A 23,104-nucleotide genomic window follows, 5' to 3' on the forward strand; every position below is an offset into this window, starting at 1 on the left:
AATGTAATGTAGAGTAGAGTAGTATAATGTAATGTAGAGTAGAGTAGTATAATGTAATGTAGTGTAGAGTAGTATAATGTAATGTAGAGTAGAGTAGTGTAATGTAGTGTAGAGTAGTATAATGTAATGTAGAGTAGAGTAGTATAATGTAATGTAGAGTAGTATAATGTAATGTAGAGTAGAGTAGTATAATGTAATGTAGAGTAGTATAATGTAATGTAGAGTAGAGTAGTATAATGTAATGTAGAGTAGAGTAGAGTAGTATAATGTAATGTAGTGTAGAGTAGTATAATGTAATGTAGAGTAGAGTAGTATAATGTAATGTAGAGTAGAGTAGTATAATGTAATGAAGAGTAGAGTAGAGTAGTATAATGTAATGTAGTGTAGAGTAGTATAATGTAATGTAGAGTAGAGTAGTATAATGTAATGTAGTGTAGAGTAGTATAATGTAATGTAGAGTAGAGTAGTATAATGTAATGTAGAGTAGAGTAGTATAATGTAATGTAGTGTAGAGTAGTATAATGTAATGTAGTGTAGAGTAGAGTAGTGTAATGTAATGTAGAGTAGTATAATGTAATGTAGAGTAGTGTAATGTAGAGTAGTGTAGAGTAGTATAATGTAGTGTAGAGTAGTATAATGTAATGTAGTGTAGAGTAGAGTAGTATAATGTAATGTAGTGTAGAGTAGTGTAATGTAGAGTAGTGTAGAGTAGTATACTGTAGTGTAGAGTAGTATAATGTAATGTAGTGTAGAGTAGAGTAGTATAATGTAATGAAGAGTAGAGTAGTATAATGTAATGAAGAGTAGAGTAGAGTAGTATAATGTAATGTAGTGTAGAGTAGTATAATGTAATGTAGAGTAGAGTAGTATAATGTAATGAAGAGTAGAGTAGAGTAGTATAATGTAATGTAGTGTAGAGTAGTATAATGTAATGTAGAGTAGAGTAGTATAATGTAATGTAGTGTAGAGTAGAGTAGTATAATGTAATGTAGTGTAGAGTAGTATAATGTAATGTAGAGTAGAGTAGTATAATGTAATGTAGTGTAGAGTAGAGTAGTATAATGTAATGTAGTGTAGAGTAGTATAATGTAATGTTGTGTAGAGTTGTATAATGTAATGTAGTGTAGAGTAGTATAATGTAATGTAGTGTAGAGTAGTATAATGTAATGTAGTGTAGAGTAGTATAATGTAATGAAGAGTAGAGTAGTATAATGTAATGTAGAGTAGAGTAGTATAATGTAATGTAGAGTAGAGTAGAGTAGTATAATGTAATGTAGTGTAGAGTAGTATAATGTAATGTAGAGTAGAGTAGTATAATGTAATGTAGTGTAGAGTAGTATAATGTAGTGTAGAGTAGAGTAGAGTAGTATAATGTAATGTAGTGTAGAGTAGTATAATGTAATGTAGAGTAGAGTAGTATAATGTAATGTAGTGTAGAGTAGTATAATGTAGTGTAGAGTAGAGTAGAGTAGTATAATGTAATGTAGTGTAGAGTAGTATAATGTAGTGTAGAGTAGAGTAGTATAATGTAATGTAGAGTAGAGTAGTATAATGTAATGTAGAGTAGAGTAGTATAATGTAGTGTAGAGTAGAGTAGAGTAGTATAATGTAATGTAGTGTAGAGTAGTATAATGTAATGTAGAGTAGAGTAGTATAATGTAATGTAGAGTAGAGTAGAGTAGTATAATGTAATGTAGTGTAGAGTAGAGTAGAGTAGTATAATGTAATGTAGTGTAGAGTAGTATAATGTAGTGTAGAGTAGAGTAGAGTAGTATAATGTAATGTAGAGTAGAGTAGAGTAGAGTAGTATAATGTAATGTAGTGTAGAGTAGTATAATGTAATGTAGTGTAGAGTAGAGTAGTATAATGTAATGAAGAGTAGAGTAGTATAATGTAATGTAGAGTAGAGTAGTATAATGTAATGTAGAGTAGAGTAGAGTAGTATAATGTAATGAAGAGTAGAGTAGTATAATGTAATGTAGAGTAGAGTAGTATAATGTAATGTAGAGTAGAGTAGAGTAGTATAATGTAATGTAGTGTAGAGTAGAGTAGAGTAGTATAATGTAATGTAGTCTAGAGTAGTATAATGTAGTGTAGAGTAGAGTAGAGTAGTATAATGTAATGTAGAGTAGAGTAGTATAATGTAATGTAGAGTAGAGTAGTATAATGTAATGTAGAGTAGAGTAGAGTAGTATAATGTAATGTAGTGTAGAGTAGAGTAGAGTAGTATAATGTAATGTAGTGTAGAGTAGTATAATGTAATGTAGTGTAGAGTAGAGTAGAGTAGTATAATGTAATGTAGTGTAGAGTAGTATAATGTAATGTAGTGTAGAGTAGTATAATGTAATGTAGTGTAGAGTAGAGTAGAGTAGTATAATGTAATGTAGTGTAGAGTAGTATAATGTAATGTAGTGTAGAGTAGAGTAGAGTAGTGTAATGTAATGTAGTGTAGAGTAGTATAATGTAATGAAGAGTAGAGTAGTATAATGTAATGTAGAGTAGAGTAGTATAATGTAATGTAGAGTAGAGTAGAGTAGTATAATGTAATGTAGTGTAGAGTAGAGTAGAGTAGTATAATGTAATGTAGAGTAGAGTAGTATAATGTAATGTAGAGTAGAGTAGTATAATGTGATGTAGAGTAGAGTAGAGTAGAGTAGTATAATGTAATGTAGTGTAGAGTAGTATAAGGTAATGTAGTGTAGAGTAGTATAATGTAATGTAGAGTAGAGTAGTATAATGTAATGTAGAGTAGAGTAGTATAATGTAATGTAGTGTAGAGTAGAGTAGAGTAGTGTAATGTAATGTAGTGTAGAGTAGTATAATGTAATGAAGAGTAGAGTAGTATAATGTAATGTAGAGTAGAGTAGTATAATGTAATGTAGAGTAGAGTAGAGTAGTATAATGTAATGTAGTGTAGAGTAGAGTAGAGTAGTATAATGTAATGTAGAGTAGAGTAGTATAATGTAATGTAGAGTAGAGTAGTATAATGTGATGTAGAGTAGAGTAGAGTAGAGTAGTATAATGTAATGTAGTGTAGAGTAGTATAAGGTAATGTAGTGTAGAGTAGTATAATGTAATGTAGAGTAGAGTAGTGTAATGTAGCGTAGAGTAGTATAATGTAATGTAGAGTAGAGTAGTATAATGTAATGTAGAGTAGTATAATGTAATGTAGAGTAGAGTAGTATAATGTAATGTAGAGTAGAGTAGTATAATGTAATGTAGTGTAGAGTAGAGTAGTATAATGTACTGTAGTGTAGAGTAGTATAATGTACTGTAGAGTAGAGTAGTATAATTTAATGTAGTGTAGAGTAGTATAATGTAATGTAGAGTAGAGTAGTATAATGTAATGTAGAGTAGAGTAGTATAATGTAATGTAGTGTAGAGTAGAGTAGAGTAGTGTAATGTAATGTAGTGTAGAGTAGTATAATGTAATGAAGAGTAGAGTAGTATAATGTAATGTAGAGTAGAGTAGTATAATGTAATGTAGAGTAGAGTAGAGTAGTATAATGTAATGTAGTGTAGAGTAGAGTAGAGTAGTATAATGTAATGTAGAGTAGAGTAGTATAATGTAATGTAGAGTAGAGTAGTATAATGTGATGTAGAGTAGAGTAGAGTAGAGTAGTATAATGTAATGTAGTGTAGAGTAGTATAAGGTAATGTAGTGTAGAGTAGTATAATGTAATGTAGAGTAGAGTAGTGTAATGTAGCGTAGAGTAGTATAATGTAATGTAGAGTAGAGTAGTATAATGTAATGTAGAGTAGTATAATGTAATGTAGAGTAGAGTAGTATAATGTAATGTAGAGTAGAGTAGTATAATGTAATGTAGTGTAGAGTAGAGTAGTATAATGTACTGTAGTGTAGAGTAGTATAATGTACTGTAGAGTAGAGTAGTATAATTTAATGTAGTGTAGAGTAGTATAATGTAATGTAGAGTAGAGTAGTATAATGTAATGTAGAGTAGAGTAGTATAATGTAATGTAGAGTAGAGTAGTATAATGTAATGTAGTGTAGAGTAGTATAATGTAATGTAGTGTAGAGTAGTATAATGTAATGTAGTGTAGAGTAGTATAATGTAATGTAGAGTAGAGTAGTATAATGTAATGTAGAGTAGTATAATGTAATGTAGAGTAGAGTAGTATAATGTAATGTAGTGTAGAGTAGTATAATGTAATGTAGAGTAGAGTAGTATAATGTAATGTAGAGTAGAGTAGTATAATGTAATGTAGTGTAGAGTAGTATAATGTAATGTAGTGTAGAGTAGTATAATGTAATGTAGTGTAGAGTAGAGTAGTATAATGTAATGTAGTGTAGAGTAGTATAATGTAGTGTAGAGTAGAGTAGTATAATGTAATGTACAGTAGTGTAGAGTAGTATAATGTAATGTAGTGTAGAGTAGTATAATGTAGTGTAGAGTAGAGTAGTATAATGTAATGTAGAGTAGAGTAGTATAATGTAGTGTAGTGTAGAGTAGTATAATGTAATGTAGTGTAGAGTAGTATAATGTAATGTAGTTTAGAGTAGAGTAGAGTAGTATAATGTAATGTAGTGTAGAGTAGAGTAGTATAATGTAATGTAGAGTAGAGTAGTATAATGTAATGTAGTGTAGAGTAGAGTAGTATAATGTACTGTAGTGTAGAGTAGTATAATGTACTGTAGAGTAGAGTAGTATAATTTAATGTAGTGTAGAGTAGTATAATGTAATGTAGAGTAGAGTAGTATAATGTAATGTAGAGTAGAGTAGTATAATGTAATGTAGAGTAGAGTAGTATAATGTAATGTAGTGTAGAGTAGTATAATGTAATGTAGTGTAGAGTAGTATAATGTAATGTAGTGTAGAGTAGTATAATGTAATGTAGAGTAGAGTAGTATAATGTAATGTAGAGTAGTATAATGTAATGTAGAGTAGAGTAGTATAATGTAATGTAGTGTAGAGTAGTATAATGTAATGTAGAGTAGAGTAGTATAATGTAATGTAGAGTAGAGTAGTATAATGTAATGTAGTGTAGAGTAGTATAATGTAATGTAGTGTAGAGTAGTATAATGTAATGTAGTGTAGAGTAGAGTAGTATAATGTAATGTAGTGTAGAGTAGTATAATGTAGTGTAGAGTAGAGTAGTATAATGTAATGTACAGTAGTGTAGAGTAGTATAATGTAATGTAGTGTAGAGTAGTATAATGTAGTGTAGAGTAGAGTAGTATAATGTAATGTAGAGTAGAGTAGTATAATGTAGTGTAGTGTAGAGTAGTATAATGTAATGTAGTGTAGAGTAGTATAATGTAATGTAGTTTAGAGTAGAGTAGAGTAGTATAATGTAATGTAGTGTAGAGTAGAGTAGTATAATGTAATGTAGAGTAGAGTAGTATAATGTAATGTAGTGTAGAGTAGAGTAGAGTAGTATAATGTAATGTAGTGTAGAGTAGAGTAGTATAATGTAATGTATTGTAGAGTAGAGTAGTATAATGTAATGTAGAGTAGAGTAGTATAATGTAATGTAGTGTAGAGTAGAGTAGTATAATGTAATGTAGTGTAGAGTAGTATAATGTAATGTAGTGTAGAGTAGAGTAGTATAATGTAATGTAGTGTAGAGTAGTATAATGTAATGTAGTGTAGAGTAGAGTAGTATAATGTAATGTAGAGTAGTATAATGTAATGTAGTGTAAAGTAGTATAATGTAATGTAGTGTAGAGTAGAGTAGTATAATGTAATGTAGTGTAGAGTAGTATAATGTAATGTAGTGTAGAGTAGAGTAGTATAATGTAATGTAGAGTAGTATAATGTAATGTAGAGTAGAGTAGTATAATGTAATGTAGTGTAGAGTAGTATAATGTAATGTAGTGTAGAGTAGTATAATGTAATGTAGTGTAGAGTAGTATAATGTAATGTAGAGTAGAGTAGTATATTGTAATGTAGTGTAGAGTAGAGTAGTATAATGTAATGTAGAGTAGAGTAGTATAATGTAATGTAGTGTAGAGTAGAGTAGTATAATGTAGCGTAGAGTAGAGTAGTATAATGTAATGTAGTGTAGAGTAGAGTAGTATAATGTAATGTAGTGTAGAGTAGTATAATGTAATGTAGTGTAGAGTAGAGTAGTATAATGTAATGTAGAGTAGAGTAGTATAATGTAATGTAGTGTAGAGTAGTATAATGTAATGTAGAGTAGAGTAGTATAATGTAATGTAGTGTAGAGTAGTATAATGTAATGTAGTGTAGAGTAGTATAATGTACTGTAGTGTAGAGTAGTATAATGTAATGTAGAGTAGAGTAGTATAATGTAATGTAGAGTAGAGTAGTATAATGTAATGTAGAGTAGAGTAGTATAATGTAATGTAGTGTAGAGTAGTATAATGTACTGTAGTGTAGAGTAGTGTAATGTAATGTAGTGTAGAGTAGTATAATGTAATGTAGAGTAGAGTAGTATAATGTAATGTAGAGTAGAGTAGTATAATGTAATGTAGAGTAGAGTAGTGTAATGTAGTGTAGTGTAGAGTAGTATAATGTAATGTAGCGTAGAGTAGAGTAGTGTAATGTAGCGTAGAGTAGAGTAGTGCAATGTAGCGTAGAGTAGTATAATGTAATGTAGTGTAGAGGTGTATAATGTAATGTAGTGTAGAGTAGTATAATGTAATGTAGCGTAGAGTAGTATAATGTAATGTAGTGTAGAGTAGTGTAATGTAATGTAGTGTAGAGTAGTATAATGTAATGTAGAGTAGAGTAGTATAATGTAATGTAGAGTAGAGTAGTATAATGTAATGTAGTGTAGAGTAGTATAATGTAATGTCGAGTAGTATAATGTAATGTAGCGTAGAGTAGTATAATGTAATGTAGAGTAGAGTAGTATAATGTAATGTCGAGTAGTATAATGTAATGTAGAGTAGAGTAGTATAATGTAATGTAGTGTAGAGGTGTATAATGTAATGTAGTGTAGAGTAGTATAATGTAATGTAGCGTAGAGTAGTATAATGTAATGTAGTGTAGAGTAGTGTAATGTAATGTAGTGTAGAGTAGTATAATGTAATGTAGAGTAGAGTAGTATAATGTAATGTAGAGTAGAGTAGTATAATGTAATGTAGTGTAGAGTAGTATAATGTAATGTCGAGTAGTATAATGTAATGTAGTGTAGAGTAGTATAATGTAATGTAGTGTAGAGTAGTATAATGTAATGTCGAGTAGTATAATGTAATGTAGTGTAGAGTAGTATAATGTAATGTAATGTAGAGTAGAGTAGTATAATGTAATGTCGAGTAGTATAATGTAATGTAGCGTAGAGTAGAGTAGTATAATGTAATGTAGTGTAGAGTAGAGTAGTATAATGTAATGTAGAGTAGAGTAGTATAATGTAATGTAGTGTAGAGTAGTGTAATGTAATGTAGCGTAGAGTAGTATAATGTAATGTAGAGTAGAGTAGTATAATGTAATGTAGTGTAGAGTAGTATAATGTACTGTAGTGTAGAGTAGTGTAATGTAATGTAGTGTAGAGTAGTATAATGTAATGTAGAGTAGAGTAGTATAATGTAATGTAGAGTAGAGTAGTATAATGTAATGTAGAGTAGAGTAGTGTAATGTAGTGTAGTGTAGAGTAGTATAATGTAATGTAGCGTAGAGTAGAGTAGTGTAATGTAGCGTAGAGTAGAGTAGTATAATGTAATGTAGAGTAGAGTAGTATAATGTAATGTAGCGTAGAGTAGTATAATGTAATGTAGTGTATAGTAGAGTAGTGTAATGTAGCGTAGAGTAGTATAATGTAATGTAGAGTAGAGTAGTGTAATGTAGCGTAGTGTAGTATAATGTAATGTAGAGTAGAGTAGTATAATGTAGTGTAGAGTAGTATAATGTAATGTAGAGTAGAGTAGTGTAGAGTAGTGTAATGTAGCGTAGAGTAGTATAATGTAATGTAGAGTAGAGTAGTGTAGAGTAGTGTAATGTAGCGTAGAGTAGTATAATGTAATGTAGAGTAGAGTAGTGTAGAGTAGTGTAATGTAGCGTAGAGTAGTATAATGTAATGTAGTGCAGAGTAGTATAATGTAATGTAGAGTAGAGTAGTATAATGTAATGTAGTGTAGAGTAGAGTAGTATAATGTAATGTAGTGTAGAGTAGAGTAGTATAATGTAATGTAGTGTAGAGTAGTGTAATGTAGTGTAGAGTAGTATAATGTAATGTAGAGTAGTGTAATGTAATGTAGTGTAGAGTAGAGTAGTATACTATAATGTAGAGTAGAGTAGTATAATGTAGTGTAGAGTAGAGTAGTATAATGTAATGTAGTGTAGAGTAGTATAATGTAATGTAGTGTAGAGTAGTATAATGTAGTGTAGAGTAGAGTAGTATAATGTAATGTAGAGTAGAGTAGTATAATGTAATGTAGTGTAGAGTAGTGTAATGTAGTGTAGAGTAGTATAATGTAATGTAGAGTAGTGTAATGTAATGTAGTGTAGAGTAGAGTAGTATACTATAATGTAGAGTAGAGTAGTATAATGTAATGTAGAGTAGAGTAGTATAATGTAATGTAGTGTAGAGTAGTATAATGTAATGTAGCGTAGAGTTGTATAATGTAATGTAGAGTAGAGTAGTATAATGTAATGTAGTGTAGAGTAGTATAATGTAATGTAGTGTAGAGTAGTATAATGTAATGTAGAGTAGAGTAGTATAATGTAATGTAGTGTAGAGTAGTATAATGTAATGTAGCGTAGAGTAGTATAATGTAATGTAGAGTAGAGTAGTATAATGTAATGTAGTGTAGAGTAGAGTAGTGTAATGTAGCGTAGAGTAGTATAATGTAATGTAGAGTAGAGTAGTGTAATGTAATGTAGTGTAGAGTAGTATAATGTAATGTAGAGTAGAGTAGTATACTATAATGTAGAGTAGAGTAGTATAATGTAGTGTAGAGTAGAGTAGTATAATGTAATGTAGTGTAGAGTAGTATAATGTAATGTAGTGTAGAGTAGTATAATGTAATGTAGTGTAGAGTAGTATAATGTAATGTAGTGTAGAGTAGTATAATGTAATGTAGTGTAGAGTAGTATAATGTAATGTAGTGTAGAGTAGTATAATGTAATGTAGTGTAGAGTAGTATAATGTAATGTAGTGTAGAGTAGTATAATGTAATGTAGTGTAGAGTAGTATAATGTAATGTAGTGTAGAGTAGTATAATGTAATGTACTGTAGTGTAGAGTAGTATAATGTAATGTAGTGTAGAGTAGAGTAGTATAATGTAATGTAGAGTAGAGTAGTATAATGTAATGTAGAGTAGAGTAGTATAATGTAATGTAGTGTAGAGTAGTGTAATGTAGTGTAGAGTAGAGTAGTATAATGTAATGTAGTGTAGTATAATGTAATGTAGTGTAGTGTAGAGTAGTATAATGTAATGTAGTGTAGAGTAGTATAATGTAATGTAGAGTAGAGTAGTGTAATGTAGTGTAGTGTAGAGTAGAGTAGTATAATGTAATGTAGAGTAGAGTAGAGTAGAGTAGTATAGTGTAATGTAGAGTAGAGTAGTATAATGTAATGTAGTGTAGAGTAGTATAATGTAATGTAGTGTAGAGTAGTATAATGTAATGTAGTGTAGAGTAGTGTAGAGTAGTGTAATGTAATGTAGTGTAGAGTAGTATAATGTAGTGTAGAGTAGAGTAGTATAATGTAATGTAGCGTAGAGTAGAGTAGTATAATGTAATGTAGTGTAGAGTAGTGTAATGTAATGTAGCTTAGAGTAGTATAATGTAATGTAGTGTAGAGTAGTATAATGTAATGTAGTGTAGAGTAGTGTAATGTAATGTAGCGTAGAGTAGTATAATGTAATGTAGTGTAGAGTAGTGTAATGTAATGTAGCTTAGAGTAGTATAATGTAATGTAGTGTAGAGTAGTATAATGTAGTGTAGTGTAGAGTAGTGTAATGTAATGTTGAGTAGCGTAGAGTAGTATAATGTAGTGTAGCGTAGAGTAGTATAATGTAGTGTAGAGTAGTGTAATGTAATGTAATGTAGCGTAGAGTAGAGTAGTATAATGTAATGTAGTGTAGAGTAGTGTAATGTAATGTAGCTTAGAGTAGTATAATGTAATGTAGTGTAGAGTAGTATAATGTAATGTAGTGTAGAGTAGTGTAATGTAATGTAGCGTAGAGTAGTATAATGTAATGTAGTGTAGAGTAGTGTAATGTAATGTAGCTTAGAGTAGTATAATGTAATGTAGTGTAGAGTAGTATAATGTAGTGTAGTGTAGAGTAGTATAATGTAATGTAGCGTAGAGTAGTATAATGTAATGTAGAGTAGTATAATGTAATGTAGAGTAGAGTAGTATAATGTAGTGTAGCGTAGAGTAGTATAATGTAGTGTAGAGTAGTATAATGTAATGTAGCGTAGAGTAGTATAATGTAATGTAGCGTAGAGTAGTATAATGTAATGTAGAGTAGAGTAGAGTAGAGTAGTATAATATAATGTAGCGTAGAGTAGTATAATGTAGTGTAGAGTAGAGTAGTATAATGTAATGTAGCGTAGAGTAGTATAATGTAGTGTAGTGTAATGTAATGTTGAGTAGCGTAGAGTAGTATAATGTAGTGTAGCGTAGAGTAGTATAATGTAGTGTAGAGTAGTATAATGTAATGTAGAGTAGAGTAGTATAATGTAGTGTAGCGTAGAGTAGTATAATGTAGTGTAGAGTAGTATAATGTAATGTAGCGTAGAGTAGTATAATGTAATGTAGCGTAGAGTAGTATAATGTAATGTAGAGTAGAGTAGAGTAGAGTAGTATGATATAATGTAGCGTAGAGTAGTATAATGTAGTGTAGAGTAGAGTAGTATAATGTAATGTAGCGTAGAGTAGTATAATGTAGTGTAGTGTAGAGTAGTATAGTGTAATGTAGCGTAGAGTAGTATAATGTAATGTAGAGTAGTGTAATGTAATGTAGAGTAGTATAATGTAATGTAGCGTAGAGTAGTATAATGTAATGTAGTGTAGAGTAGTATAATGTAGTGTAGAGTAGAGTAGTATAATGTAATGTAGAGTAGAGTAGTATAATGTAATGTAGAGTAGAGTAGTATACTATAATGTAGAGTAGAGTAGTATAATGTAATGTAGTGTAGAGTAGTATAATGTAATGTAGTGTAGAGGTGTATAATGTAATGTAGTGTAGAGTAGTATAATGTAATGTAGTGTAGAGTAGTATAATGTAGTGTAGAGTAGAGTAGTATAATGTAATGTAGTGTAGAGTAGTATAATGTAGTGTAGAGTAGAGTAGTATAATGTAATGTAGTGTAGAGTAGTATAATGTAGTGTAGTGTAGAGTAGTATAATGTAGTGTAGAGTAGAGTAGTGTAGAGTAGTGTAGAGTAGAGTAGTATAATGTAATGTAGAGTAGTGTAATGTAGAGTAGTATAATGTAATGTAGCGTAGAGTAGTATAATGTAATGTAGTGTAGAGTAGTATAATGTAGTGTAGAGTAGAGTAGTATAATGTAATGTAGAGTAGAGTAGTATAATGTAATGTAGAGTAGAGTAGTATACTATAATGTAGAGTAGAGTAGTATAATGTAATGTAGTGTAGAGTAGTATAATGTAATGTAGTGTAGAGGTGTATAATGTAATGTAGTGTAGAGTAGTATAATGTAATGTAGTGTAGAGTAGTATAATGTAGTGTAGAGTAGAGTAGTATAATGTAATGTAGTGTAGAGTAGTATAATGTAGTGTAGAGTAGAGTAGTATAATGTAATGTAGAGTAGAGTAGTATAATGTAATGTAGTGTAGAGTAGAGTAGTATAATGTAATGTAGTGTAGAGTAGTATAATGTAATGTAATGTAGAGTAGAGTAGTATAATGTAATGTAGAGTAGAGTAGTATAATGTAATGTAGAGTAGAGTAGTATAATGTAGTGTAGAGTAGAGTAGTATAATGTAATGTAGTGTAGAGTAGTATAATGTAATGTAGAGTAGAGTAGTATAATGTAATGTAGTGTAGAGTAGTATAATGTAATGTAGAGTAGAGTAGTGTAATGTAGTGTAGTGTAGAGTAGAGTAGTATAATGTAATGTAGAGTAGAGTAGTATAATGTAATGTAGAGTAGAGTAGTATAATGTAATGTAGAGTAGAGTAGTATAATGTAATGTAGTGTAGAGTGGAGTAGTATAATGTAATGTAGTGTAGAGTAGTATAATGTAATGTAATGTAGTGTAGAGTAGAGTAGTATAATGTAATGTAGAGTAGAGTAGTATAATGTAATGTAGAGTAGAGTAGTATAATGTAATGTAGAGTAGAGTAGTATAATGTAATGTAGTGTAGAGTAGTATAATGTAATGTAGAGTAGAGTAGTATAATGTAATGTAGTGTAGAGTAGTATAATGTAATGTAGAGTAGAGTAGTATAATGTAATGTAGTGTAGAGTAGTATAATGTAATGTAGAGTAGAGTAGTATAATGTAATGTAGAGTAGAGTAGTATAATGTAATGTAGAGTAGAGTAGTATAATGTAATGTAGAGTAGAGTAGAGTAGTATAATGTAATGTAGAGTAGTATAATGTAATGTAGAGTAGTGTAATGTAGAGTAGTGTAGAGTAGTATAATGTAGTGTAGAGTAGAGTAGTATAATGTAATGTAGAGTAGAGTAGTATAATGTAATGTAGTGTAGAGTAGTATAATGTAATGTAGAGTAGAGTAGTATAATGTAATGTAGAGTAGTATAATGTAATGTAGTGTAGAGTAGTGTAATGTAATGTAGAGTAGTATAATGTAATGTAATGTAGAGTAGAGTAGTGTAATGTAATGTAGAGTAGTATAATGTAATGTAATGTAATGTAGAGTAGTGTAATGTAGAGTAGTGTAGAGTAGTATAATGTAGTGTAGAGTAGAGTAGTATAATGTAATGTAGAGTAGAGTAGTATAATGTAATGTAGTGTAGAGTAGTATAATGTAATGTAATGTAGAGTAGAGTAGTGTAATGTAATGTAGAGTAGTATAATGTAATGTAATGTAGAGTAGAGTAGTATAATGTAGAGTAGAGTAGTATAGTGTAATGTAGAGTAGAGTAGTATACTATAATGTAGAGTAGAGTAGTATAGTGTAATGTAGAGTAGAGTAGTATATTGTAATGTAGTGTAGAGTAGTATAATGTAATGTAGTGTAGAGTAGTATAATGTAATGTAGAGTAGAGTAGTATACTATAATGTAGAGTAGAGTAGTATAATGTAATGTAGAGTAGTGTAGTGTTGTATAATGTAGTGTAGTATAATGTAGAGTAGTGTTGTTTATTGTAGTGTAGTGTAGTATAATGTAATGTAGCATAGTATAGTATAATGTAGTATAATGTAGCGTAGTGTTGTATAATGTAGTGTACTATAGTTTAATGTAGTATAATGTGTAGTATAATGTAATGTAGCGTAGTGTAGTATCTCACCTTGGCCTCCCACTCCATCCCGGCCACTGAGATCCCCAGCAGCAGTACCACCGAGATACAGCCGATGATCCTGATGTCATTCAGCTCATCTATCATAATGGCATTGTTTTCCTGTAGAGGAGAGGGAAGGAGGGGGAGACAGAGGTGGAGAGAGAGATGCACATGGAGAGGTAGAGAGAGAGAGGGGGGAGAGGGAGAGAGGGACCACAGTCAGTGATCTGACACACACACACACACACACACACACAGATGCTACGTACCTTGAGTAGGTCAACCACAGTCTCTGCGAAGCCCACCACGTACATCGCCACGGCAACAGCGTTAGCGAAGGCGAAGATGAGACCAATGGAACCGCCAAACTCTGGTCCCAGACTACGTGATATCAGGTAGTACGCCCCTCCTGGAAACCAATCAGTAATAACATTCCTCTACTTGTACATACAGTGGACACAGAGCAGGTAGGGAGCAGGGATAATAACATTCCTCTACTTGTACATACAGTGGACACAGAGCAGGTAGGGAGCAGGGATAATAACATTCCTCTACTTGTACATACAGTGGACACAGAGCAGGTAGGGAGCAGGGATAATAACATTCCTCTACTTGTACATACAGTGGACACAGAGCAGGTAGGGAGCAGGGATAATAACATTCCTCTACTTGTACATACAGTGGACACAGAGCAGGTAGGGAGCAGGGATAATAACATTCCTCTACTTGTACATACAGTGGACACAGAGCAGGTAGGGAGCAGGGATAATAACATTCCTCTACTTGTACATACAGTGGACACAGAGCAGGTAGGGAGCAGGGATAATAACATTCCTCTACTTGTACATACAGTGGACACAGAGCAGGTAGGGAGCAGGGATAATAACATTCCTCTACTTGTACATACAGTGGACAGTCATTGAAAACAACCTTTGAGCTCTCCTTGTTTTTTCAACATTGTCTCATGTTTATAATGTGTTGAGTGCCTGTATAAAGCCTCGCTACTGTTATTTTACTGCCGCTCTTTAATTATTTGTTATTTTTCTATTTTTCTTTTTTTCTTACATGTTTTTTTTTACTTAGCACTTATTCTTCTCAAAACATTGTTAGTTAAGGACTTGTAAGTAAGCATTTCACTGTAAGGTCTACCGACACCTGTTATATTCGGCGCATGTGACAAATAACATTTGATTTGATTTGGTTGACTCACCTCCTCGTACCACTCCATTGGTGCAGATAGCAGACATGGAGAGACCTGTGACGGTGGTCACCACACAGCTCAGAGCAATGACCACAATGCCCAGACCTAAAACACAAAATACCTGTTAATCCAACTCACCCCTGCTCAGGCCATTTACAGTCTGTCTACATGTGAAGGCATACAATGTTTTGCGAAGTTTGAATTCCACACTGAAATGTCTTTCTTTTCTTCTTAAAGATGGTCCTCCAGCAATTTTATGTTTTGAGCAAAATCGTTTAAAAACAAAAACACAACTGCAAACTTCAAGGAGTTGGTCTGATGGGAAGTTGTGATGTCATCCGCCTCCTCCCTTGCTTGAGGAACAATAGAGGAGCATTAGAGAACAGAAGAGGAAAGGCCAACCCCCACTTGTGCCATATCATAAGGATACCTGGACCACCTATTGAGATGTGCCTTTTGTTAAGTAAATCAGCTGATAAATGAGCTAAATCAGAAACTGGAGTACGACTTTAAGAACCCGTGTATAAAGGAGTGTAGAGTGCTGTTTTTGTCACATTGTGCTGGTTCTGAAATAATCTACCACCTCCTCTTTCTAACACCTGACCACACCTTCTGTGCCCTCCAGTCACCTCTAACACCTTGAGAAACACAGTGAAGCCTTCTGTCCCCTCCAGGCATCTCTAACACCTTGAAAAACACAAGTGAAGCCTTCTGTCCCCTCCAGTCACCTCTAACACCTTGAGAAACACAGTGAAGCCTTCTGTCCCCTCCAGTCACCTCTAACACCTTGAGAAACACAGTGAAGCCTTCTGTGCCCTCCAGTCACCTCTAACACCTTGAGAAACACAGTGAAGCCTTCTGTGCCCTCCAGTCACCTCTAACACCTTGAGAAACACAGTGTAGCCTTCTGTCCCCTCCAGTCACCTCTAACACCTTGAGAAACACAGTGAAGCCTTCTGTGCCCTCCAGTCACCTCTAACACCTTGAGAAACACAGTGAAGCCTTCTGTGCCCTCCAGTCACCTCTAACACCTTGAGAAACACAGTGAAGCCTTCTGTGCCCTCCAGTCACCTCTAACACCTTGAGAAACACAGTGAAGCCTTCTGTCCCCTCCAGTCACCTCTAACACCTTGAGAAACACAGTGAAGCCTTCTGTGCGTCTGAAATGGTCCATTCTCAGGACTAATGGTGCTGTAGGCCTGCAGGCTGTTAGTTGCAGCAGGCGGTTTACTCTGATATCTGTCATGGTCTCTATCTGCACTGCAGCCAGCGCTCTGAAATACATTAGTTATGCTCCATAAAGAGGTCCTCACCCCTGAGAAACACACACACACATACACACACACACACACATACACACACACATACACACACCTGGTACATTCCAGCTACTTCCTTTGCTTTGACCTCAGAGTGAAGGACACTGGGAGCTGACTGGTTGTCTTTTTGTGTTGTACATATTTTTGCATGTCTACACTCTCAGAAACAAAGAGTGCAACAAAGAATGTCCCAGTAGGTCAGAGGTATTCAAACTTTTCCAGCGGGGAGCCAATTTTTTCCACCAGAATTTCTGGGGACCCCATTTTCCCCCCAATCATTTCTTGCGACCCCAACCCAAATCTAAAGACACAACCTTAAAATGTTCATTGCATATTCATTTCTTATCAACATGAAAAGAAACCAATAAATACATTTTCTCAATAAAATTGTAGCTTTCAAATGATCTTTCTCTAAATGTTTGTATATTGTATACAGTAATACAGTAATAATCTGTACTCCTCATTGTTTAAAATATGATTTTTAAAAACATTTTGGTGACCCTACTGCAGTTACCCCATCGCGACCCCACTGCAGTTACCCTATCGTGACCCCACTGCAGTTACCCCATCGTGACCCCACTGCAGTTACCCCATCGCAACCCCACTGCAGTTACCCCATCGTGACCCCACTGCAGTTACCCCATCGTGACCCCACTGCAGTTACCCCATCGCGACCCCAACTTTGAATAGCACTTCTGTAGGGGAGTATTGGGGAACCATCTGAATTTAAGATGGGTAGAACTCTTTCTGGTTCCCAATACCAACCTTTATCTATTTGGAATCCAGATTATTTTTTTGTAACCTGGTTCTTTTTGGAAACCTAAAGGGTTCTATCTGACCTGAAAAGGAGCCTGCTACATAGCACTCCTTTTTTCTGATAGTGTGTGTGGTGTAATTATCTATTACTCTGTGTTGTACTTACCCCAGCCGGCCTGTCCAAACACCCAGGACAGACGGATGAACAGCATCACACCCCAGATGTTCAACATACATCTCACCTAGAGAGGAGGAAAGACAAGAGGAGCGAGAGGAGAGTTGAGGAGAGACAGGAGGAAAGAGAGGATGAGAGAGGAGGAAAGACAAGAGGAGGGAGAGGAGGAGAGAGAGGAGGAGAGAGGATGAGAGACAGTAGGAGAGACAGGAGGAGAGAGAGGAGAGAGGAGGAGAGATAGGAGAGAGGAGGAGAGACAGGAGGAGAGAGAGGAGGACAGACAGGAGGAGAGCGAGGGGAGGAGAGACAGGAGGAGAGCGAGAGGAGGAGAGAGACAGGAGGAGACAGAGGAGGAGAGAGAGGAGGAGAGACAGGAGGAGAGCGAGGGGAGGAGAGGGACAGGAGGAGACAGAGGCGGCGAGAGAGGACGAGAGAGAGGAGGAGAGAGACAGAGAGTAGGAGAGAGGCTAGGTTAGGTAGAGACTGGGGTTAGCCCTGAGTTACACATAAGGCAGGATCACTTTGACCTTGTCTCTTCGCTTCCAGTCAGATCGTAGTTAGGTTAGATAGAGACCGGGTTATGACAGATCGCTGTGTCGGTGTCTGTGTCTGAGGCTTCCAGACAGATCATGTGACCTGTCAGGGTATCACTGAGGTATGCAGGTTATTGATGCTGGGTTGTGATATACAGCTCAGGAGTGGCCAGGGTGACCCCCAGTGACCCCCAGTAGAAGAAGTTCCCATAACCTGACCACACAGACCAGGACTCCCCATTCACCCTGCTCGATATCCAGCCACACTCTCTAAGACTCCATTCCTACTCACCACGATCCCATTAGGACAGGCCAGTCCCCATAACCAACTGCCTTCACCAGGATCCCATTAGGCCAGTCCCCATAACCAACTGCCCTCACCAGGATCCCATTAGGCCAGTCCCCATAAAACTGCCCTCACCAGGATCCCATTAGGACAGTCCCCATAACAAACTGCCCTCACCAGGATCCCATTAGGCCAGTCCCCATAACCAACTGCCCTCACCAGGATCCCATTAGGACAAGCCAGTCCCCATAACCAACTGCCCTCACCAGGATCCCATTAGGCCAGTCCCCATAACCAACTGCCCTCACCAGGATCCCATTAGACCAGTCCCTATAACAAACTTCCCTCACCAGGTTCCCATTAGGACAGGCCAGTTCCCATAACCAGCTGCCCTCGCCAGGACCCCATTAAGAACCATCCTAATCCTGCCCCAATACAACCCATCTCCACTCCCCAGGACCCTCCTAACCCTGCCCCAAAATAACCCATCACTACTCCCAGGACCCTCCTAACCCTGCCCCAATATAACCCATCTCCACTCCCCAGGACCCTCCTAACCCTGTCCAATATAACCCATCTCCACTCCCCAGGACCCTCCTAACCCTCCCCCAATATAACCCATCTCCACTCCCCAGGACCCTCCTAACCCTGTCCAATGTAACCCATCTCTACTAACCAGGACCCTCCTAACCCTGCCCAATGTAACCCATCTCCACTCCTCAGGACCCTCATAACCCTGTCCAATGTAACCCATCTCCACTCCTCAGGACCCTCCTAACCCTGTCCAATATAACCCATCTCCACTCCCCAGGACCCTCCTAACCCTGTCCAATGTAACCCATCTCTACTAACCAGGACCCTCCTAACCCTGCCCAATGTAACCCATCTCCACTCCTCAGGACCCTCCTAACCCTGTCCAATGTAACCCATCTCTACTAACCAGGACCCTCCTAACCCTGTCCAATGTAACCCATCTCTACTAACCAGGACCCTCCTAACCCTGCCCAATGTAACCCATCTCCACTCCTCAGGACCCTCCTAACCCTGTCCAATGTAACCCATCTCCACTCCCCAGGACCCTCCTAACCCTGTCCAATATAACCCATCTCAGCTCCCCAGGACCCTCCTAACCCTGTCCAATGCAACTGTTATGGGATTTATTATGAATAATGACTAAATGATGTATACATTTAACGTAGAATTATAACTAACAGAATTATACCCTATCTTTCTAGTAGTGTTAAATAATGTTTGTTGATTAGGAAGGGGTTATGTAGCATAGACCTAGGAAGAAAGGAATGTATGTGTGTGTCGAAAGAGAACGAAGAGGGGCATTAACCTATGTTTGAACCGACCTGGCTGTAACTCTGGGGAGATAAGGTAGGACAGGGAGGGCCCCTCCAGAGCTCTTGTATCTGGGGGAGACTGGAACTGTCAGCTGAGTGGTAATAAACTGTGGTGAGACTCATGAGAAAACCCCTATGTTGGTGTGTATGTATGTGTGTAGGGTAAGAGAAAGTTATAAAAGGAATGTCTTTGTATATGTACAGCAGCGCTCTCGTATATACACCTTACTGACTATTGTAAACTGGCCTCTGTATATTTCATTTCAATAAGAACCTTACAAATCCTTAGTAATAGACAGAATAATTTAAGTGAAGTTCAGTTTACAAAGTTCTCATAACAGTAACCCATCTCTACTAACCAGGACTCCCTTTATCCAGCCGAACCTCACGGTTCCATCTTTGTTGTCCAGGGGAATGACAGACTCCACATCGTCTGACGGCGTCCCGTCGCTCCCCTCTCTGTCCTCCACCGTGTTCGTCACTGAGATCCTTCCATTCTAGAGAGAGAAAATAGGACAGGAAAAGACTTGTCAGGGGTACGTATCACTCCAGTCTACCTGGAGGAAGATAAAGAATACGGCTGGTAGAGGAAGAAGGAATTTGTTGAAACTTTAGAGGAAGTTTAGATTAGTTTTGTCTTTAGGAAATCAGAGAGAGTTAGCAGTACAGTAACTTGATGTTAGAATTCTGGGCCTCCTGTTAGATAGGTAAGTCTCTATGAGGTCAGAACCCTGTTGAAATGTTCTCTTTCTAAATCAATCAAACAAGAGACGCAGTGTTCTTGTTCCTGAGTGTGTGTGTGTGTGTGTGTGAGAGAGAGAGTCGTGCAGTTTGATTCTGATGAAGATGAATACATGTTTGGAGAAGCATTATTATACTGTGTGCTTGTCCTTGAAGACTGCACTCTGTGTGTGTGAGAGAGAGAGAGAGAAGGAGAGAGTGAGGGAATAGAACGGAGAGAGAGAGAGAGAGAGAGAGAGAGAAGGAGGGAGAGAGAGAGAGAGAGAGAGAGAGAGAAGGAGAGAGAGAGAATGAGAGAGAGAGAGAGTGAGGGAATAGAACACAGAGAGAGAGAGAGAGGAGGGAGAGAGAGAGAGAGAGAGAGAGAAGGATAGAGAGAGAAGGAGAGAGAGAGAGAGAGAGAGAGAGAGAGAGAGAGAGAGGAGAGAGAGAGAGAGAGAGAGAGAGAGAGAGAGAGAGAGAGAGAGAGAAGGAGAGAGTGAGGGAATAGAACAGAGAGAGAGAGAGAGAGAGAGAGAAGGAGAGAGAGAGGGAATAGAACAGAGAGAGAACAGGGTGGACCCAGTTTAAACTTTTTGTAAGACGAATATGAAGTGTTTAAAGGACACATGAGTACCAAGCTCTTTAATGAGATGCTCAGATCTCTGTCTGGTGTAGGGCGTGGCGTGGCTGTCAGACAGAGATAACAGACTGGCTGTCACCCAAAGGTGTTACAAATCTATAAAACACTTTAGCCTGTCAGTATGTCAACCATTGTGTAGATCTATTCTTATCTCTGTCTTTGACGACTGTTCAGTCCCAGTGTTGGCAGTAGGTTTATAGGGTGTGAAAGATGGTTGAACTGCGGTTAATGAAAGTGGCAGGAATGTTTCCAGTTAAATGAATGATTAAAGGACTATAAACTCCATTTATCTCTCTCTCTCCTCTCTCTTTTCTCTCTATCTTATCTTCCTCTCTGAGACTGTAAAACATATGTTCTTTCCTCCAGAGAGTTCATGTTGTTCTCTTTCAGGACACAGTAGGTCTATAAATGCTTTAAGAGGAATGAGTTGACCAATCCAAGGCCATCCCACTGCACACTCCACCTCATTTCAACGTGGATAATTGGGAAATATTTGGTTGAGACCTTGATCAATGAGATTACAACCTATATTCACCCACTCAAAAAGAAAGCCATAAGTTGAGTTTCCAATGTGTTGTCACTATGCTTGGAACCATCTAAAAGCACAACCAAACAATGTCAGATTTCTGGTTTAGTTATCACCAAAATGTCTATCACTGTGCTTTTAACCATTAAAGTCACAGCAAAAGTTCAAATGGGAAAACAATGTCAGATATTTGGTTGATTTATTTATGTGTTACTTATTACTGTCCTTTATCTAATATCAGAACCAAATGACCTGGATTACAGTTGAGATTACATTAAAAGAACATGGTGCAATGATCAATGCCATTCGAGATTCTGGGCAGATTATTACAGCAATTGTGAATATCTCCACAGACCTGTGAATACCTCTGCATGCTATCTTCAACATGCATGCTTTATATGATGATGGAAGAAGACATTTATAGTTACAGTAACCTCAAACTGTGACCATGGATGTGTTGATCATTTTAAGGGTGAATGTTTCATTAGTTTGTAAGATAGCCTATTTACTGTATTACAATTGAATTGTGTTTGGTTGACAAGGCAACCAAATATGAACATTTAAATGAGATATATCTACTGCTTGGATAGTTCCATCTGTCAACTGGCTTAATCCCATTCTTTAACTTTTATTTTTGGCTGAGTTGGAGATGTGGATCCACCATATAATTTGTCAACAAGTTAATAGGCTGTTTATTGTATTTCAAAAGTGATACTGAATTGTGTTTGGTTGTAAACAACCAAATATCAACATGTGAAGGAGATTTATCTTCTGCTTGCACTGAATTAAAGGCAAATGAAACTTTAAATGCACTTTAAATAAAGTTGAATTTGATTTAGTCCTGTTGTTTAAATGCACTTTAAATAAAGTTGAATTTGATTTAGTCCTGTTGTTTAAATGCACTTTAAATAAAGTTGAATTTGATTTAGTCCTGTTGTTTAAATGCACTTTAAATAAAGTTGAATTTGATTTAGTCCTGTTGTTTAAATGCACTTTAAATAAAGTTTAATTTGATTTAGTCCTGTTGTTTAAATGCACTTTAAATAACGTTGAATTTGATTTAGTCCTGTTGTTTAAATGCACTTTAAATAAAGTTGAATTTGATTTAGTCCTGTTGTTTAAATGCACTTTAAATAAAGTTTAATTTGATTTAGTCCTGTTGTTTAAATGCACTTTAAATAAAGTTGAATTTGATTTAGTCCTGTTGTTTAAATGCACTTTAAATAAAGTTGAATTTGATTTAGTCCTGTTGTTTAAATGCACTTTAAATAAAGTTGAATTTGATTTAGTCCTGTTCTTTAACTTAGATTTTGGATTGAGATGGAGACAATCCAACATTTATTTATCCAACAATGATTCATTTGAAAACAAAGTGGAATTAAAGCCAGACTAAGTTAGTGGTACAGATGGAACTATCCAAGCAGAAGATACATTTCCTTCAAATGTTGATATTTGGTTGCGTTGACAACCAAACACAATTCAATATCACTATCACTGGAAATCCTATTGTCTATTTTTAGTTCAATCCTGGGTTGAATTGAAACAATAGCTGTTGATGACTTTGAAAATGCTACATAGGGCTAAAAAATAGCATAATTGATGACATATGATTGAGACATTATGGTCACATTTAATTTGCTCTGTTAAACCTACCCTTTAGAATGGGTTCGATAGCAACAGTGAATCACACTGGTAAAAGTCAGTGACAAATGTCCTTATTTTATAAAACATTTTTATTTAACCTTCATTTAACTAGGCAAGTCAGTTAAGAACAAATTATTATTTTACAATTACGGCCTACCCCGGCCAAACCCTCCCCTAAACCGGACGACGCTGCACCAGTTGTGTACCGCCCTATGGGACTCCCGATCACGGTGATACAGTCCGGGATCAAACCAGGGTCTGTAGTGACGCCTCTAGCACTGAGATGCACTGCCTTAGACCGCTGCGCCACTCGGGAGCATCATAGCTCAGCAGGGCTTGTTTAAACCCTGGATGTGAGGCCAGAGGGTAGCTGTAGATAAATCAGTTCTCCAGTAGGAGGTGCTGCCTAGCCTATTGTCTTTTCTTATTCTACTAATAGTGGATATAATGTTGAAGATCTGACGTTGTTATAAAGGTACAAATCCAACATATTTTATACAAGTTTTGTCTATGTGGACATTTGGTTACCATGATGACACAATCTTGTGGTTGAAATGTTACCCTCAAAACAGCTGTTGATTACTTTTTTCAA

General features: G+C 35.6%; 1 protein-coding gene across 1 annotated transcript in view; it reads right to left on the reverse strand.

Annotated features, from left to right (window-relative positions):
• The window catches only part of LOC110517805 (solute carrier family 12 member 1-like), a 44,171-nt gene that overhangs the window by 19,687 nt on the left and 1,380 nt on the right, over positions 1 to 23,104 (reverse strand). Inside the window, exons 2-6 of the mRNA XM_036981072.1 lie at positions 19,339 to 19,476; positions 16,806 to 16,881; positions 14,574 to 14,669; positions 13,633 to 13,772; positions 13,373 to 13,483 (exon numbers count right to left, since the gene is read on the reverse strand). Coding sequence (XP_036836967.1) covers positions 13,373 to 13,483; positions 13,633 to 13,772; positions 14,574 to 14,669; positions 16,806 to 16,881; positions 19,339 to 19,476 — 561 coding nt within the window. The remainder of the gene's footprint in view (positions 1 to 13,372; positions 13,484 to 13,632; positions 13,773 to 14,573; positions 14,670 to 16,805; positions 16,882 to 19,338; positions 19,477 to 23,104) is intronic.

Source organism: Oncorhynchus mykiss, chromosome 6 (genome assembly GCF_013265735.2).
Source record: "Oncorhynchus mykiss isolate Arlee chromosome 6, USDA_OmykA_1.1, whole genome shotgun sequence".
In the NCBI taxonomy this organism is placed as follows: domain Eukaryota; kingdom Metazoa; phylum Chordata; class Actinopteri; order Salmoniformes; family Salmonidae; genus Oncorhynchus; species Oncorhynchus mykiss.